Genomic DNA, 19,555 nt, shown 5'->3' with positions numbered 1-19,555 from the left:
TTTATAACTCTGAGTGGGACACTGTAAGCATCCCATACATTGATATAGTCATATTTTTATTTTCAAAATTTCCTCAAATTTGATTTTGTCTCTAAATCGAAAGGTACTATAGACAGTATTTTTAAATCCTTGATGGTTGGCTCTTCTGTTTCTTTAGTATAAAATTTCGTTATTAATTTATTTATGCTACCAAGAGTGAATATAACCTATACTATTTCTACTTTTAGTGGAAAAGAATATCTTGTCATTTAAAATTATATATCTTTAGTTGTGAGGTTGAACTTTTTAAATACATTAATTTGACATGTATTTCTTTTATAATTACTTATTTTTCCTATTGACTGGTACATAAATAAGTTGTTTACTTTTCATGTTTGTCATATTTAGTGTTTTTCTTTGTTCTGGCGCTGTCATGTTTTCTTGCCTCCTTAGAATAAAATCTATAGCTGCTGAAATTTGTTTGATTTCTTTTGATAATTCCAAACTCTTCTTCCTTACAATGATCAGATACTCTTCCCTTCTTGTTCATTTTTTTCTCTATTTTACTCCTCAATCCTTTTGTATTTATAATTTTTTTCATGTATGATAAATTGTTGTTTTTAACCCACATTAACTAATGTCTGAGAGTCAGACTTTATAAGATATTTTATTTTAATTATCAGAATATGGACAACTCCTACACTAAATTTCATGTTGAGTGAAACTTTATGGAATTTTAATGTTAGTTTGAAATTATTTGTTAAATAGCAAGTCCTCTACTTCTCTATCAGGAATGTCCTACTTTTTCATATTTTTGTACCAATAACTAATGATTTCATGTAATAAAGGTATTAAGAAATGTTTTATATACTCTTTCTAAAATACGTTTTTATTACTCAAAGAAAATTCTGACCTACCTAGTTCACAGATAATGGCAATGCATGCTCGGACCATTCTGTCTCTTTCTTGAAGTCCATCATTGCCAACTGCTATTAAGGAGTTGGTCACAGAGCTAGGAAACAAGGAAGCATTCACAGTAATCATCTGTAACAGGGAGGAAATAGAAAAAGAAATTACTTACTTCATAACATTTTAAAATCGATTTTGTTAAGATTAGGTGTTTAAGGCTATAGAATATTTATAAGATTCAGGCATCAATTTTAATCTTTTGCTTCATATGGACATAATGAAGGATTAATATAACTAATAACTTGATGTAGTAAATGTTAATATCATTACTATGGAAAAATGTGATGGCTTTTTTCCTAATAGACCAGAAATAAATTGGTTGACCAACAAGATTCAATTTTTCTGAGACGCTCTATGCCTCTAGAATAGAACCAATATTTAAAAAACTTTTCAGTACCTAGACAAAAGTAAATCAGTGGTGACAACAGCTGTCAACATACTACTATACTATTACATTCCTAACTCCTTCCCCATTCTTATTTACCTCATTATCTCTATTCTCTCTCCAATCAAACTTATTGATTTAGCCTCTTATTCTTTCTCACTTTGACAGCCTAATAATCTCCCTATCTCTAACCATTACTTCCATAGTCTATTTTTAATATTTTAAAAATTAGAATAGAAATAGTATGTATCTGGTAATAAAATTTGGGTGAATCTCACTTTAAATGAAAAGTTTGATTGGCAGTAACATATTTGAAAAACTGAAAATAGATTAACATACATCTTCAGTTTGGAAAATAGAAAGAAAACAATTCATGTAGTTAATTACTGTTTAATAAATAAAGATTTGGTAGATGAAGTATTTAGAGTAACAAGTCCCTGGAGTGGGAGCAGAAAAAAATATTTTCTTGTGTTTGAGTGGTGATAAAATATTAGGGATAATTAATCTGTCCTGGATGTTACTGGATTTATAATCCTGTTGAAAAATAAGACCTATATTATGAAACAATTAGAGAATGCACTATAACTAAATTAAAGATATCCAGTTAAGTCCTACAGAGGGTCAAAGGAAAGATCTGTATTGACCGGTGTACTTATAAATGGTTTATGTTGTTTAAGTAGCATTATGTGATATTACAGAGTTCAGCTGAAATGACAGAATACTGTTCCATAACCATAAAATAGAGATTTTCAATAACTACAAAATCTACAAATGCTTTCAAATTCATTTCTAAAGCAATATTTTCCATTAATCAAAAATGTTGGAGAAGAAAGGAGGGAAGGAAAGGGAAAAGAGGTGTTGAAAACTGGTCTCCCTGGGTGAGAAAATTCTAACTTCTTATGATATTAATTTGCATTGTATTTTAATGCTTACTGATTTATTATTACACTTATAAGAAGCTTAAAAGAAAAATTCCTAAAATAATAAAATGTATGTAATGTATCCTGAAAAAAGCTGGCTAAGAAGCCAGGCTAACTGGCTTTCAGAGTTAAATCTGCCATTAGTAAACTGTTATCTTGGCCAAATCAATCTTCTTTGTGCCTTAGTTTCCCCAGTTGTAAAAGAAAGATGCGTATGACCAGATGATTTTTAGAATTTTAAGTATAAAATTCTATTCTGTGAATCTCAAGTGTAGTGTTATAGAAAGGATACCTGTAATTTAAATTTTACAAATAAAATCTCTTCTTATTTTCTAGGGACAAATATGCAAAAAAAAAAAAAAAACACTTAAAAGTCTGTTTAAGTCAGCAAATACTTTTCTCAAAAATCAATGAATATTTAATGGGAAAGTCATAGAATTTATCTCTATTGAAATAAAGTTTAATCATCTTTTTAGACATGGTAATACAGACATATATAAAACAAAGGTCATAAGTAGGTAATAAATTTGCAAACTGCAAAAAGGAATTAGGGAAACACTGAGTTCACTAAGGGCAATGCCTAAAATTTGAGCTGAGACTGCAAAACGAATATAAAGTAGAAAAGGGTAAAAATGAAATGAAAAGAGTAAGAAAGAAATAATTATCATAGTAGTGGTGGAAGGCAACTTGTCTGCATACATAATGGTATATAAGACAGGTCATAATTGGCTGGACCAAAAGTGGGCTCTGAAAGCCAAGGTAAGCTTAATACCAAAAGGACTTGTAGGCCAATATAGGTTTGGAAATTGAGAGACCTGGGTTCTTGCTCTGGCTTTGTCAATATCTTACTGTGAATGATTTTCCTAAATGAATCCAATTGTAAAAACAAACAAACAAACAAACAAACAAAAACTATGATATATTAATCTCTTCTTAGATAAAGGAATGATATATGCAGAAAATGATGACTTAAATTGGGCAGGCAGTAAGAATTTAATAGGCTAAAAAGAAGGAACAGCTGACAAGTGGGAAACTATGCAGAAAATCAGACAGGAAAAAAACAGGAAGGATTGCCTGGATTGAATAGGGAAAAAAAAAACTCAGAGACACTGAAAGATAAAGAAGTAACGAAATAAAAACCTTACAAATGGATAATAGGTGAGAGAGAAATAAAGGTAACATGAATATTCCTTAATTATTCATGGAACAAGTTATCCTAAAGCAACAAAGTTTTTACTTTCGTTTTAAAATGTAAAAAGAAAAAATTACTTTTATAGAAAAATTTAAAACTTTTCTGAATGCCAACAAAAAAACCCACAGTGACCTAGTAATTATAATATTGTCATTAATTTCTATTAGCTCAGTTGCCAAGATGCTGCTGGAAAAACAAAATATATGCTTTGGTTTTTTAAAGTACTAATGAAATTATAGTCCCTCTGGCCAATAGAGGCCACTGTTCATTCAACAAGTGTGCTTTCTTTTTAACTCTTAACTGCTTTTAGCTAAACCAAGAAGGAACTCTGTGCCACAGCTCTTCCTCTGAACCTATATCCTGCCACCAGATACAATCAATTAATTTTCCTGCTCTTAGATTCACAAATGATATCTGCCACAAATCACTGTGTACTTCAAGGGATAAAAGAATAGAATTTTTTTTTGTTATGGTATTCCTATATTGTTTTCAAGATCTGTTTACTTTTACTGGACTATTTAATATATTGTAACTTGTCCAAAACATTTTACAAAATTGAATAAAAATATTCACTAAATAATCCAAACAAGCTAATATAATTGTTTGAATGGAACTTTTTTCTGAACACAATTTCTCGGGCAACAATTCTCAAAGTGTGGTCCATGAAACTGAGGGTCCCTAGCCTATTTTCAGAAATTCTGCAAAGAATTTTCATAATAAAACAAAGACATTATTTTGGTATTTTTACTTTCCTTTTCTCACAAGTATACATGGAAGTTTTCCAGAAGTTCTACCGCATGGGAAATCACAACAGATTGAATGCAGAAGCAAATGGGATAATCCAGCTATCTTCTACTGAGACAAACATTAAATAGAGTTCAGCTAAAGTCTAAAAAAAAATGCCACTTTACTAATTTTCTTTTTTAGAAAATTGTTATTTTTATAAAAATGTTATTTATTTTTACATTAATGGGTGTGTTATTTTTAATATGTTAATATATTTTAAGATTTCTTTTAATTCCTAGTATGATAAATATTGACGTATATAACCAAAAACCTATTCTACGTTCTTCAGAAACAGTTTTTTAAATTTTGAATTCTCAAAATCATGGCAGTAGGAAAAACTATATGAATAAATAAAAACCACAAATCTAATTTTTTAAGTTTGAGCAAATCACGATCCTAACATTAACAGTTAACTTAAACAAAAACTGATATTCTATCTCCAATATCACTCTTAAGAAAATTACAAACTTAATACAACTCGTCCATTTACTTCTTCACTATATTTACAGGTAGGTGCTATTACTAACCTCAACCTAGACAATTCGAAAAGAGGGAATCCAGTTAATGTACAAATTCAATATTCCACCATTCTGTAGCATGCACTGAATGTCAAGGTGGAGAAAGAGAAGAGCTAAAAGTATTAATTGCTAAATAATTTTAGATGTTTTTACATCAAAACAAATCTATACTTCATGAAATCTCTTCAAAATTTGGAATCAAACATGATAACTTTAAGATGAAACATGATAAAATTCTTACTCAAGCTGTGTCCTAACCAAACTAACGCTCAGTCCACTGTTTCTTTACCATTGCAGCATCACATTACATTAAACAACAACAAAAGTTTCTTGATGGCCTCTCATTAAAAGTATTATGGATTATCCTTAACACCTTTTTCAGAGTTTAGATTTTGACCTTTTATCCTGTACAACAGCCTAAACTGCTTACTGTAACTGCCTATGGACTACAACCAAATTCATTTTCAAAACAACCAGCTGTAAATATTTGTGACATCCTTTCAATAATATTAACTCCAAGCATACAATTAAGAGAAAATCAGAGTAGGGAGGAAGTAATTTTCTTTCCCCAATAACATTTCAAAGCAGTAATTTCATTTACATGTTCACTAAAGGGAGAAATATTCTTTATAATGAACATTTTATAAAAAATATTCTTAGCTATACCCAATCACATAAAATAATGGCATCAAGTATTTATGCTTATCTTGAAATTTAATAGCCCTATTTAACTCATATATAATTTTAACAGAACAAAAATGTTTGAGAATTTAGCCTTTAAATTTTACTTCAAAGATTTTACAAAGCAGTCTAAATCTAAAAATGTAAAATACTTAACATGAAAACCATAAATCTGCCTTTACTTTTGGACATAGAGCATACCTTTCTGACTAATCGAAGTGCTTGTGTCCTCTCTACCTCGTTGCTCTGCTGTATGTCAATGCACCTAAATAATACACAAAATAATTATTGATAAAAATCTTATTAAACAATTTTTGTAGAATACTAGACCAGATCCATATTCATAATGTTAATATGGTATTTTGAATTTTTAATACATGTGATTTTTCAGTACCATTGGATATTTCTTTAGCTTACATGTCTTTAGCGATATCTGTTATAATAAAGCATTTCAAAAGTAACAACATTGAAGCACAAAGATTTTAAATTCTAGAAAAGTAGCCACAATGATTCTATTTTATCAAGATATAATTTAAAATCTGAATGCATTTCAAAAATTAATGCTCAAATATCACTTAACTGACATTTCTAATATTAAATTATTCAATTTCTAAAAAGTTTTTGGTTTACATTGCAGAATAATACATTTTTACTTATGTTTAGGCAGTTCACCATTCTAATCAATACTTCATATATAAATAGCTTGCCATTCAAAAAATAATTCTTCTCTCTGTATACAATTAATCTAAAGCAATTTCATTAAAAATTAACAGACATCAAATTTCATTTCTGGCCACAACACGGAGGCTTGACTCAGACCAACTCTCCTGCCAAAAACAACTAAAAAGATTGAGCGAACTACTTTGTAAAGCAACTTAAAAGGGCAATGGATAATAATCCCTGGGAAGAAAAACACAAATTCCACATCCAACCAGGCTTTGTCCCTGGGGGTACTTGTCAATCCTAGTTTTAGGAAATTAGCACCCTAGCAGAAAGCAAGTCTTGTTGGACTGGAGGGACAGTCTGAACTTCAGGGCAGCCGAAGTGGCTGAGATCTAAGGAGAAAAATCTCGTAGAAAACACAGGAAAGTGAGCACAAACCTGCACATGACTTCCTCTCCAAAGTACTTACTTGCCTATTTCTACATTGTGCAAAAGCAGGGTTAAAATCCAAGAAACCAAGCAGAAAGGTTATAATTAAAGAGTGAAAATAGTGAGTGCTGATGAGGATGTGGAGAGACTAGAACTCTCAAAAATTGCTGGGACAAGTGCAAATTGGCATGATCACTTTGGAAAACAGTTGGCACTATAAATTAAAGCTAAATATACATAATAAACTTTATGATCCAGAAATTCCATTTCTATATATATAAGAGAAATGAGTGCATATGTCTGCCAACAGAATTGTACATAATGTTCAGGAAGCTTTATTCAAAATATCCAAACACTGAAAAAAAAAAACAGAAAATCATCAACAGAATGGACTAAATTAATTGTGGTCTATTCATAACATGAAATACACAGCAATTTTAAAAGATCAACATGGATAAATCTCTCAGATAACACTGAGGAAATAAAAAGAGTAACTAAGCATACTTCCAATAAATATTGCTCAAGAACAGGAAAAACTAGTGTAGAATGAGAAAAGTCAGGATAATGTTTACTACTGGTTAGAGACACAAGGAAACTTGACTGGGATGCTGATAATGTTTTATATCTTATTCGGGATAATACAATATTTGGTTGTACATATCTGTAAAAATTATGAGGCTTTATACTAAAAATTTGAACAGATTATAGTAGATATGCTAAAACTTAATACATAATTTTTAAAACATATAAAAACATAGACAACTCTCAGAAAATTACCTGGCTATTAAATAGTCCACTTTCAATTTAAGCACCTTCTGCAGAATACTAGAGTCTTGGATGAGATATCGAAGAGCTCGCAGCCCTGCTGCCCTTACTTCTTTTGCTTCATTCAATAAAGCTAACCGCAAACTGTATGAAAACAAAAGAGTACTGTTGCACAAGTTCAAATACACGTAAAATTATGGTACTATATTCTCCTTCAGTATTGAAATAACAAAACTAGTCATTTTACACATGTAAAAATCATTTGCTGTAAGCCATGAAACTTCACTAATGTTATATTTTAATCTGCGCCTCCTTGGTACAAACCCATCAAGTTTTGTTTTACTTTCTGTAGTTTGTTTTATACAAACAATGGGAAATTAAATATGCCTTTCCAAGCTGTATCACATATGCCTCTATAATCTATCCACTTCTGTTTGTCCACCTGCTTCCACCTCTTTCAAAGAATCACTGGTTTAAACCAATAAATAAAAATACTTTAAATGTCAGTAGAAACAGACTATATCAATTTTAATTCTCAATAATGCCAAAAAGATGGTTATCATACTACAACATTACATCTATACTGGGGGGCTTGAACAAATCAAGTTTGCCATAAACATACTCTGTCTTGGGTAAGACCTAGAAATAATTGCTTAGGTTCTTCTTTGTAAAAGAATAATATGATAACTTTTATTCTATAAATTTCTATTAAAATCTATAGGTTTAATTTAGAAATTTGCACTGTAGAAATCTAAGTCTTTTTCAACATTAGCTTTATTTACATTTGATAATTATAAAACATCAAAACAGGATAACAAAAATATTGGAAATCCTGAATTTTTCTAATATTCAAAACTTTCTATAAGATCAAGTATTAGATGTTAGAGTATCCTACTTTTAGTTTAAAATTAGTAAAACTGATATTACTAAAATCTAGAAGAAGAGAAGGAACTGAACTATACTCACCAAATTATGATGTCCTCATAATTAAAACCCAGTTTTTCTTCACTGTGGCCAATATCACAAAGAAGCTGTCAGAAAAAAAAATATGTGTACATGTTATGTGTTTTTTATCTATATACATTACTTTTTTAGACTAGAAAATGAGGTATTTTTCTTTAATGAAATTTTGAAAAATATATTATTTTACAGTTCAAATATGTAGATTTATTTCTATTATCTTTTTTTATTTGACCTGTCAATTTTAGATTTCTTTAAACCTCCTGTCTTGGCCTTTGCCTAAATTAACTAATTATTTTTGTCTGGAAATGATTTTTTTTCCCTTTTGTTTTTTGGGGGTACTGTCCTGGATTTATTGATTTTTAGCTTAACTATTTTTTAAAAACAATGGCTTCCATAGTTTCTGTTATATCTGGCATCAGTCTTACTGCTGGCTCCTTTGAAGGTCAATACCTTTTTCTCAGACTCCTTTCATGATTTTTTTTTTGCCTATGATTTTTCAGCAATCTTGTTGTACAAGGGGTGGTTTTCTTTATATCTATCTTGATTAGGGACCAGAGAAATTCCCAGTCCTCTGGGTTGACATATTTTATCAGTATTAGAAAATTCTGTACACTATCTTTTCCAAATTACTTCTGGCCAATTCTTTCTCTTCTCTCCTTATAGTAATTCAAATGTCAGATATTTTTGTGTTTACAGATCTCCAAATCATCTTTTACTTTCTCTGTTCTCTTTTATCTCCATGCTTCAGTTAGATGTCTTCTATTTGTCTTCTGATATGGCTAATCTTCTATCATATCTATCAAATGAGTTTCAAATTTTAGATATATTTCCCTTCTTGAATTCTACTTAATTTTGTACATGCCTGATATTGTAATGAAAAATCTTAATTTTTCATCTATTTTCTCCATAGTTTATTTCTTATACATTTTAATTATATTTTAAATATTTAAAGTGCTTATTATCTAAGTGGATGTGAATAATGTGGATCATCCTTGGGTCTATTTCTATTATGTTTTTCCTTTTGTCCTAGTCCTGTAAGTCCTGTCTTTAGGTGGACCCTGTAATCATTGTATATGAAAACGATTCCTGATGTTATCTTTCTCCAGAGAGAGTTCATTCTTCTCTACATTAGGCCACTGGACAATGCTGAGTCCAGATTAGGTTTCTGCCCTGGTAAGACTCGGTCTACCTCTGGTTTTTCTTTTCTCTCCCTATCCCCCAGGGGATTATAGTTTGAAGATGATAACATGTTTAATTTTTGTCTTACTAAAACACTTCAAGCTCCACCCTGATTTTCAAAAATTTTCTGCTTAGGTTTTTAAGTTTCCCATCCCAGGTAGTCCCAGGATTCAACAAATGTACTGAGGCGGAGAATCTCCTTATATCTGATTTCTCCTGGGTCTCCACCAAAAGCTCTGTGATATTTTTATCCTGTCAGCAACAGTACTTCTGGGCTTAAAGTCTGAATCCTTAGCTTCCTGCCCACACCCCACATTAGCAAATACACCCAAGTAAAAGTTGTTGCAGAAGCTCACCTCCCTTCTTTAAAGCTTTAGCTCCTATGCTTCTTGTTGTCTGAGCAGTTCCCTTCAAACAAGTTTTCATTAAGAACACTGATCTAATACTAGCTGCTTGCATTCTACCTGAATAACCATACATCATTTTAATGAGTTTTGAAAACTGTTGTAATGTTGTAAGTACTTAAAGACTGAGAAGAATGAGGATTTTTTATACATACACATAGATTTAAAATAATGTAAGATTTCCTAAGCTTTGAGACGAGAGGAAAATAAGATTGATAAATAAACATGACATTTCCTGTTTCCTAAAATCTGAATGAAATACACTGAAAGATGACATTTAAAATAAAGCTTACCAAATTGGCAAAAAATTGTTTAACGTGATTATACCAGATAAGAAAATACAATGCTGATGGGATTATAAACTGAAAAACTCCACCAGAATCAGAATCTGCTTTAGATGATTTATATTAAAATAACCTAAAATGTAAAGTGGGTTCAAGCACAAGATACTCATGATATTATTTACAATAGTAAGGAACTGAAAACAAAATGTTTATAAAAGAGGAATCTTATGCATCTGTTAATATTATATAATATTTAAACAGAGGAAAAACATGTATAATGTATTGGTGAGGAAAAAAAATTCTAAAATATATACATTTTTTTTAAAGATACAAATTTTTTAAAAATACGTTTCTTTAGAAAGTCTATAAATCAAAATTTTAACATCAAAAATGAAAGTATAGTCATAGGTGTTTATTTTCCTCTCTGTGCTTTTCTGTATTTTACAAATGTTTTACAATGAATATGTATTACTTACATAATCTGGGAATGGTTTTATATATACAGTATTCATGAAAATAATAGAAGTAACATTGGTTGACTTAACCTTATCAATCCTAGAAAGTAATATTTCTGTAAATTAAGACAACTGAGTCTTAGAAGTGGTAATATGACTTCCATAGGCCACAAAGCTAGTAAATAGTAAAGCCAGAAATCAGATCAAACAGTCTTGAGTCCACACCCCATTGTGGAAAATGTTATTAAAATTTTGTGTTGTATTTATTTACATGAGGGCGGGGGATTGGATTTAAAAAAATAAATAACTGAATAACCATCTTACTTCATTTCTCTAGTCTCAAAAGTGGTATGAATCAAGAGTCTGGTTAACCACACTCTGGCTATATTCACATAAAATGAGTAAGCTTAACTATCATTTCTTCCAGAAGAGCTAACTAAAAACACACATCTAAAAATTGCCCATTTCAAAAGATGAAAACACTCAAAAAAAAAAAAGAAATAACACTTATTATCACTAAAAATAATTTAATATTTAGATTTTCCAGATATTCCAGGTTACTGTCACTGTATTAACAAAAAAGAAAATGAAATACTGTTTATAATAGTGTTAAAAATATTTAGATCTCAGATATATTATAATTCATAATTTTTTCCTTATCAACATATAAAATATTGTGCTTTTAAAATGGAAGAATGTTACTCTCTTAAAACAATGATTATAAATTACATCAACTCAATTTCTAAGAAGGTAGTATTTCTGTTTTTGTTATAGTAGTAATGGATGTTAAAATAAAATGCTTTGAAGCCCTAGGGTTGTCAAAGGTTGGTTCTCTCCTAAGTGTGTACTTGGTTCTCATTTCCTGCATTATCTTTTTCACACTTGCCAGATATCCTTGAAAAAAACTAGATTCAAAAACATAATTTCCAAATTACCCATCTTCTCAAATAACAAAATATATGACTGTTCACAATTTATCATTTGCTAGAGTTGGCAGTTTTGATGAAAAGGTAAAAAAAAAAAAATTCAAAGTTATTATGTTCTTAAAAACCACACATAGTTTGGAAAGTATTTAGAAAGAAGTATCTTTTTCTGCTACCTAATATCAATGCATTTCAATTACAAGAAATATTTCTGAGAAAAAGGCCCACTCAGTTGGACACTGAAAAATCACAAGTAAAAATTAAAGAGAACAAAATTATCATAATCCATGCCTATTTTCTAGCGACAGTAGATTGCTAGGGTTATGCTTTCAATGGTAAATAATGCTTTCAAGTTGTTTACATAATTAATAGAAGAGGGTCTCATTAACCATTCTTAAATGAAAATATTCCTTTTCAATTAGAGTTATCCCAAGCAGAAGCTAAATATTCTCTATATAAATAATTGACATACATATCAGAAATAAAAAATTAGAAAAGACAATAAGATTTTGGTTTCTAATTATCAAAGAAATATTACAATTATACTTTTCATCAGCAGGAATTCACCTTTAAGTTTCAAAATATTGGGAATAAGAATTACTTTAATATAAAATTCCTGAAGTGCCTGGCTCACTACCTTACTAATTATCTCTTAATTCAAATAAACAAACTTTAAAATACAAATCAAACCCTTTAACCAACTCCAGAAAAGAGGCAAGCAGAAATAGCAAAAAGAATGCTGAACTGGTGAGTTTAAACAATGGGAATCTCATCCTACCTACCTCAACTAGTGACTGCATTGCTAATTAATCTTTAAACATTAGGTAGCAGTTTCTTCACTACTATCTTAGCCATCAGAGGTAAATTCCTGTCTCCTGCATACGTTATTAAAATGTAATACTACCTGCTCTATCACATAGATTTTTTATACTAAGAATAAATCACTGATTGTTAAGAAATCATTCAAAACCTTTCAAATTCTAAGAATCAGTATCATAACTGTCACTTAAAATGTTATATTATTTCACTGGGGTTCTGTTACTCCCCATTCCACGTGTATTTGTGACTATCAGGCACAATGCCTAGCTCAATGTGACCAAATAGCAGCAGAGGCCATGCAGAAGATGGTAAGAGAGGGCTACCTCTCTCTCCTTTTATGACTGAACGCTGTAAAGATGATGTATCTCAGTCACTTAGAAAGTGTTTTGAGAAGGAAGTTAACCTAAAAGAAAAGAGAGGTGACAAGTGGGAGAAAAGGGAAAATAGAGACATGGGAGAAAAGAGCTGACAATGAAGCTAACCTAAAAGAAAAGAGGGCATTCTATCATAGGATACAATTAGCACTTTTTCAACTCCTGGGTTGTTTTGTCTGAAATTAGGACCCAACATTTGGTCTTCCTCGACGTGAGAGAAAATAATTTTTTACTTTAGCTCAGTTGAATTAAGCTTGTTGAACTTGCTATTTATAAACCAACTTCAGCATTCAATATCATCAAAAGTCTACAATTATTTTATGAGCATAACTGTTCAATTTAAAATTTTATATAAACAATGCAAATATTATTACATGGTATCTCATTTATAAATGGGGTGAAGGTTTTGATAACATGTCATTGGTTTATTTTGCCCATTAAAATACATGTCCAACATCAGCCAATCAATGTATTTGTTATCATTAACAAGTACTAAAATATTCAAAACAGGTTACCATCAATATTAAATTCTGATGAAGTTAAAATAGAAGTCTAAACCATGTCTAGATAATAAAATTGTCTTGAGATGTTTGTTTAAATAATTTTTAAATATAATAATCAGTTAAAACTTGGCAATTCAATGCTATTCCCAATTTACTCATATTGCTCTGAAAGGTTAAATGAATAGTTCTCCTAAAAAAAGCAGCAGACACAATAGCCCAAACCTAAAAAAAATCAGATCACGATTAGAATTTCATAGCCTGGTCTTTTCAGAGGGCAATTTACAAGGTTTTAAAATAAAAAGAACAAATGTTCTTGGCTAAGTCTTCACACTTCTAAAATTCCTACCTTGCACAAAAAGTACACAAGAATGATATTAATTAATTATTTAAAATAGCAAAATGAAGTAGGAAATACATATTCTTAAACTGTGGAACGATTAAATAAATTATGGTATATGTATGTATGCATGTTTGTATATAGATGTATGTGTGGATATATACATAATACATATATAAGCAGCTATAAAACAGATCTATATTTATAGAAAAAGGATTCTGTGATATATTGGGAAGTGGAAAAAATTACAAATTAATGATCTCATATTATCTCATAAAAAAATCTTTGTGTATACACATATAATGGTAAATAAACAGCACTCTATTAAACATTTCTTTTTGTTTAACTCTTTTAACTCTCACAACTCGACACACACACACACTCAATACTAGAGAAGGATAAATACCTTCTAGTGGTTACCTCTGGAGAATGGTATTTTTGTCAGAGTGGGGAGGTGGATGGGAAATAATGTGCGAAAGGACTTTCACTTTTTAACATATATTGTTCTATACTGCTTTAACTTTTTATATTTAGCTTATACTATTTTGAAGTTTTTAAAACAGCAAAATAAAGATTCCTTTGGAGATTTTAATATAAGAGATTAGATAAAGAAAAAGAACTTTTAGACTGTGAAAGAGCTGAAATATTTTCATCTTTAAAAAAACAGGTCTTTAGATTAAGAGTATGCTGATAGTTTAAAAATAGAATGCTAAGATTATATTCATCAGTAGTCTATTATACACATTACTTTATCTAGTGAAATGATGTCAGAAGGCAAGCATGGATGTGTGACATTCACATGGTTATAGGATCATATCACTAGCACACTTTCTTTATACCTTAAAAGGAGGCTTAATTCTGGAGATGAAGTCCACCCTGTACAACATTTTAGCCCCATTGATCTACTAAATTAACTTAATTCAAACAACTAGGCTTATACTAATAACAAGGCAAATGCTAATACAACAAAAACTCGCATTTAAAATGCAAAATCTTCCCAATGTAATATAATACCTTAATTAAATACTTGCTGTGTGACAGGTTTTAGAGAGGTATATAGGAGTGGAAAAATAAAAACTAGGTATTTCTTATGTTTTAAGAAACAGTTTAATAAAGTAACCCATGACATATAATAATAATAAAAGAACAGATAAAATTTAGTAGGTACATATATAAGCTGTTACAGGAACACAGAGAAAGGTAATCAACTAACTCCTAACTAACCAGTCATAAGTAAATAGTCTCCTGGCATCATAATTATTTTTCTTATTTTCTTAGTGTATAGAGCTCTTTTTAAAGAGGTTTCTGATAATTTCCAAATTTTACTCTATAAAGAAATACTTACATATTTTGTAGGAATACAAGTTGTAAATATGTATTAACCTAGCTCTCCAACAAAATGGAACTCAAAAATACATTACATTATGATTAAATTCAGTGTGTGTTTATTTTATTAGGTATCTAGAGAAATTTTATAATAAAATCTACAGACATTTATTTATAGCAGTGGTTCTTAGGGGTGATTCTATCCCCCAGGAAACATCTGGAAATGTCTGGAGTCATCTCTGCATGTAGTAACTGGTGGAGGTGTGCTTCCGGCATGTAGTGGGTAGAGACCAAGGAAGCTCCTCAATACCTTACAATGAACAAGACAGTCTCCCACAACAAATAATCATCTGACCCAATATGTCAATATTGTTGATTCAAAATCCCTGTTACAGTAAAAGCTTACCAATGTGCAACTGAAGCTTTAAGCACTCATCTCCTTATAGAGTCAGCCAAAACACTAAAAGAGTGGCAAAAGATGCAATAGAAAACACAAAACAAATCCCAAGCTGAAAGTCACTCTACCTACCTGCAATGAAGTACATATTATGTGCCAAGCACTGTGTACTAGGACTTTGCCTTTAGTGGCAGCAAGACTACCTCAGAGTAAAGAAATATGCCCAAGACTGCCTTACCAGTTAGGGTCAGAGCTAAGCTGTAGGTCTCCTTCTATTACCTAAAGCTCATGCTTTTCTCATTATATTACCAAACAGTCAAAATAGATTTTACCAAGGACAATGTTTGCAAACTTTACTAATGGGACAGCCCCGCAGACCCAACGTACGGTTTTGTCCCTGACTGTAGATAAACTCTATTAAGTTTGGTTATCTGGCCTTTAAATCCATAAATAATTTAAAATGGCAAATAAAAGGGCTGCTATAAGCTGGTACTAGGATTAGACGGAACTGTGAAAATTGTAAAGAAAGGATATAGCAAAGCAAAATGCAAACAAGAAAAGAAAAAGCCCCTAAGCCTGGGATCTTCATTATAAAGATAAATCATTCTATACTCTACAGAGGTACAATGGGATAAAGAATGGTGTGAGGAAAGAATGAGGAAAAAAGGGAAAGCTTATCAGGTAGGGGAAGATAAAGAGAGAGGAGATGAATGGAAAAGCAGAGAAGGAATAGAGAGGAGAGAAAGAGAATGTGGAGGGAAGGGGAGATTGGGAGAGCACAACCCAAGGAGAATCCAAGTGGAGGGAACAACTTAGTGAAATATTGTAGAAAAACTCAAAGACAGAGAAACAAGAAAATGAAGGAGAAAAGAAGGAGGGGAGAGAGGATAACTGACCCTAACCCAAGACAGCCTGGGACCAGACAGAAATATATGGGGAATAGAGAAGAAAAAAGAAAAGTGTCCAATAGATTCCCAGAAATAGATGTTTAAATCACTCCTATTCCAAAAAGTTCCATATGTGAAACCATTACGGTTGGTACATGGGCAATGGGCAATGGAAATGTGGCTAGTCTGAACTGAGATGTGCTTTAAGTGTAATATACACACTTTCTTTCAGAGATTTAGAATGAAAAAAATGTTAAATACCTCATATTAAATATACTAATATCAAATAGTAATGTGAATATATTGAATTAAAGAAATATATTGTTAAAATAATTTCACAATTTATTTTTTACTTTAGCATGGCTGCTAAAAATTTTTTAATTACATATGTAGCTCATACCATATTTCTAGTAGAGAGTGCTGCTCTAGATTTTTAAGATTTCTTAAGGTCCTGCACTGGGACCTTAACAGAAATCACTGCCATTCTTACATATGTATCCTCAACTGTCAGAATTCTAGTTGTCAAGAGATTTGAAAACATATATCTAAGCATCAACCTGAGCATGACAGAAACCATGAGTTCAAACAGAAAATAAATCTCAATAAATTTTTTTAATAGTTAAATCTAAGCAAGTGGTAAGACTTATCAGAGTTGAATGAAGAATAGTGAAATAAAACTGGAAATTTAATAGAAGGGAGTGAAACCTGGAGATGAAATTTGCAACCTTGCAATAACTTTGGGTATAAAAGACTTGACAATAACACACTGAAGAAAAGTATTTCAAGATTTTCATTACATTCATAAAAATGAAAACATACATAGGGATATTTTTAAAAACCCATTCTCAAGCACCCATTCAATGTTTTTAAAAGCTGTTTTTAAAAAATCACTTTCTCATTCCTCACATAAAAGAGAGGTTCCTACAGTACTGGTCCGTGGCCTGTTAGGAACAGGACTGCACAGCAGGAGATGAGTAGTGAGCAAGCAGGCGAAGCTTCATCTGTATTTGCAGCCGCTCCCCGGACTGCGTCAGCTCTACCTCAGATCATCAGGCACTAATTCTCATAGGAGCACCGGTTCCTGGTGCCAAAAAAGTTGGGGACCACTGGTTATAAAATAATTTTCTCATCTGTTATATAAAAATAAGTGCCAGAGTATTTTGAAAATTTGCTGAAGAAAAATAAATGCATATGTACTTGCTTCCCTAATTATGGAAAAAAACCTAACGTATTTTATATTTACTGCACAACGCTGTATTGAAAAAAAAATACTTGTTATATAGTGACTATATTCTTAACCCCTTTTATTTCTATCAAATCAAGTCAAATCCAAGCCATAATCCAATTACCACATAGCAAAGAGCTAAAGACTCTGGGGTATTAAAACAGAGCTGCTGAAACTTTAATGTACAAAGAAATGCAAGAGATTCTTTATTAAAATGTAGACTCTGAATTAATAAGTCTGGGGTGGGGTGAAAATAGCGCATTTCAAACAAGCTCCAAGGTGAAGCCAATACTACTGGTCTGTGGATCACACTTGTAGTAAGGGCTTAAAACATACCATTATTCCCATATTTAAAATGGAGCAAAACCATTTATATTTAGTAATCTAAAATAAGAAAAAGAAAATAAAATTTCCCAAAAGATCCACTCTGAATTTTATTTATGACATCACTTCAAATAACAGGCACTTCAGTGTTTCCGAAAGTTGGCTGTCAGGCATTTCTAGGCTCAAAAACATACCGCTCCATCAAATTCAATATTTCTCCGCTGCTAATAGAAAGTCATTACTTACTTAGGATGAAGGCCCCCACTTATATCTTGGGTTCTACCTGAGATCCAGATAATGGTAATAGAGTATCAGGGAAAAAGAGAAGTTCTAATATGTCTGTAGGAATTATGGTTATACCTATGAAATGCAACATACACGTACTTATACACAAACATTTATCATATATTATCACATAAAAATAAATATAAAAAAGGTAAGAAAAATACATTATTATGTGACTAACAGTAAAGACTGAATTATGGACTTCTCAGTGATTTTTTTTTCTATTTTCTTTCTTGAACCTACCAAATTTTCTACAAGCATATAATACTCCCATTATTCAAATACCTTTAAATTTAAAAACGCATAATGAAATCCATGAGAAGCATTTCATTATAGGAAAACACTAACACTGAGTGACTACTCAAGAATTTCTTATTGATGGTTAAGAAGCACCTAATAAGTCACCTAATAAGTATAATAAGGAATAAAGAATTTTAAATGATAATATTAATAAATATTGAAGTTACTTACCTTAGTAAAGTTATTCAAATGGCCTAGCTTTCTCATGTTTGATACCCCTTGCAATTTGGCCACATTTTGGAGAATCTCCCTTAAGTTATCAGAAGGTTCTAGAAGAAAAGACAAGATGATTTAACATAATTTAAAGAGTATCTACCTAACCAAACACACAAAACATGCAGTATTAACACCTCACAACTTTCGCTCTTGGCTTAAAGTTTAATCTTGATCTCAAATCCATCTACTTAAGTGACTCAAAGTCCACATGGATAATTCATTCAATAACCTTCACATTTATACTCTGCTCATACCTATGGACCAACTCTGTGTCATCACCTGGAATTACCAGACCACTAAATCTTAAATTTCAACATCTCAAACTTCACTTGTAGCTACAATGTAGTAAAGGGCACCAAAAATACTATCCATCCTATTTGAACTAACAAAAAACTAGACAAAGTATATGAAACTATAGTTCTCAAGACACTAGACATCAGGAAGTAAAGAACAATGATCCCTGAGAGAGATTATACAAGCAAGTATGCTCTACAATTGTCCCAGTTTACTGTCTTAAGAGCGTTTTCAGGCCTTGGTGCTGAGAGAAGAAACCTAGGAAAACTACGAGTTGAAGAGACAGAGCTCACAGTCCAATGAGACCAGGAAGTATTAGAAAAGAGAACATTACAGAGAGAACTCTGAAGATCTGCAAAGGGATCCCTTCAAGTAGTCAGTATAGCAATGACTGGTATGTGTGTGAGATTACCACTCAAAAGAATGAAAGGAAAGCGTACCCTGTATTCATACAGAACAGGGAGCTGCATTTTTCCTAAAAGCCAGAGTGAAAAGTCTTGGCTCAGTAGTGGGAAAAATCAGATATAGACTAAACAATTTTTTATCCCTACCTAACAAATCTTCAAAGTAAGACTTGAAAGAATTAAACTGTTTCCAAATTAACTAAACTGTGTCTCACACCAAAGCTCAAGAAGATTTATAAAAGAAAAAATACGATACATGTAAAGAGGTAAAACAACGTTTCACATCCAATCAAAAATATGACCCATAATGAGCAGAAAGATCAACCAATTGAAAATGAACCACAACTGATATAAATGTTAGAATTAGAA

The 19,555-nt window shown here is 31.1% G+C and overlaps 1 protein-coding gene across 7 annotated transcripts in view; it reads right to left on the bottom strand.

Annotated features, from left to right (window-relative positions):
• RICTOR (RPTOR independent companion of MTOR complex 2) overlaps positions 1-19,555 on the bottom strand; it is a 102,573-nt gene that overhangs the window by 49,757 nt on the left and 33,261 nt on the right. For all 7 annotated transcript variants that reach the window (XM_016147944.2, XM_016147945.2, XM_016147950.2 and 4 more), the window contains 5 exons: positions 18,444-18,541; positions 8,254-8,318; positions 7,300-7,431; positions 5,632-5,695; positions 897-1,023 (listed from right to left, as the gene is read on the bottom strand). In XM_016147944.2, the coding sequence (XP_016003430.1) occupies positions 897-1,023; positions 5,632-5,695; positions 7,300-7,431; positions 8,254-8,318; positions 18,444-18,541 (486 nt within the window). The remainder of the gene's footprint in view (positions 1-896; positions 1,024-5,631; positions 5,696-7,299; positions 7,432-8,253; positions 8,319-18,443; positions 18,542-19,555) is intronic.

This window comes from Rousettus aegyptiacus, unplaced genomic scaffold (genome assembly GCF_014176215.1).
Source record: "Rousettus aegyptiacus isolate mRouAeg1 unplaced genomic scaffold, mRouAeg1.p scaffold_m13_p_8, whole genome shotgun sequence".
Lineage (NCBI taxonomy): Eukaryota > Metazoa > Chordata > Mammalia > Chiroptera > Pteropodidae > Rousettus > Rousettus aegyptiacus.
Note: the sequence above shows the minus strand (reverse complement) of the source record. Positions and strands in the feature narration are given on the sequence as shown.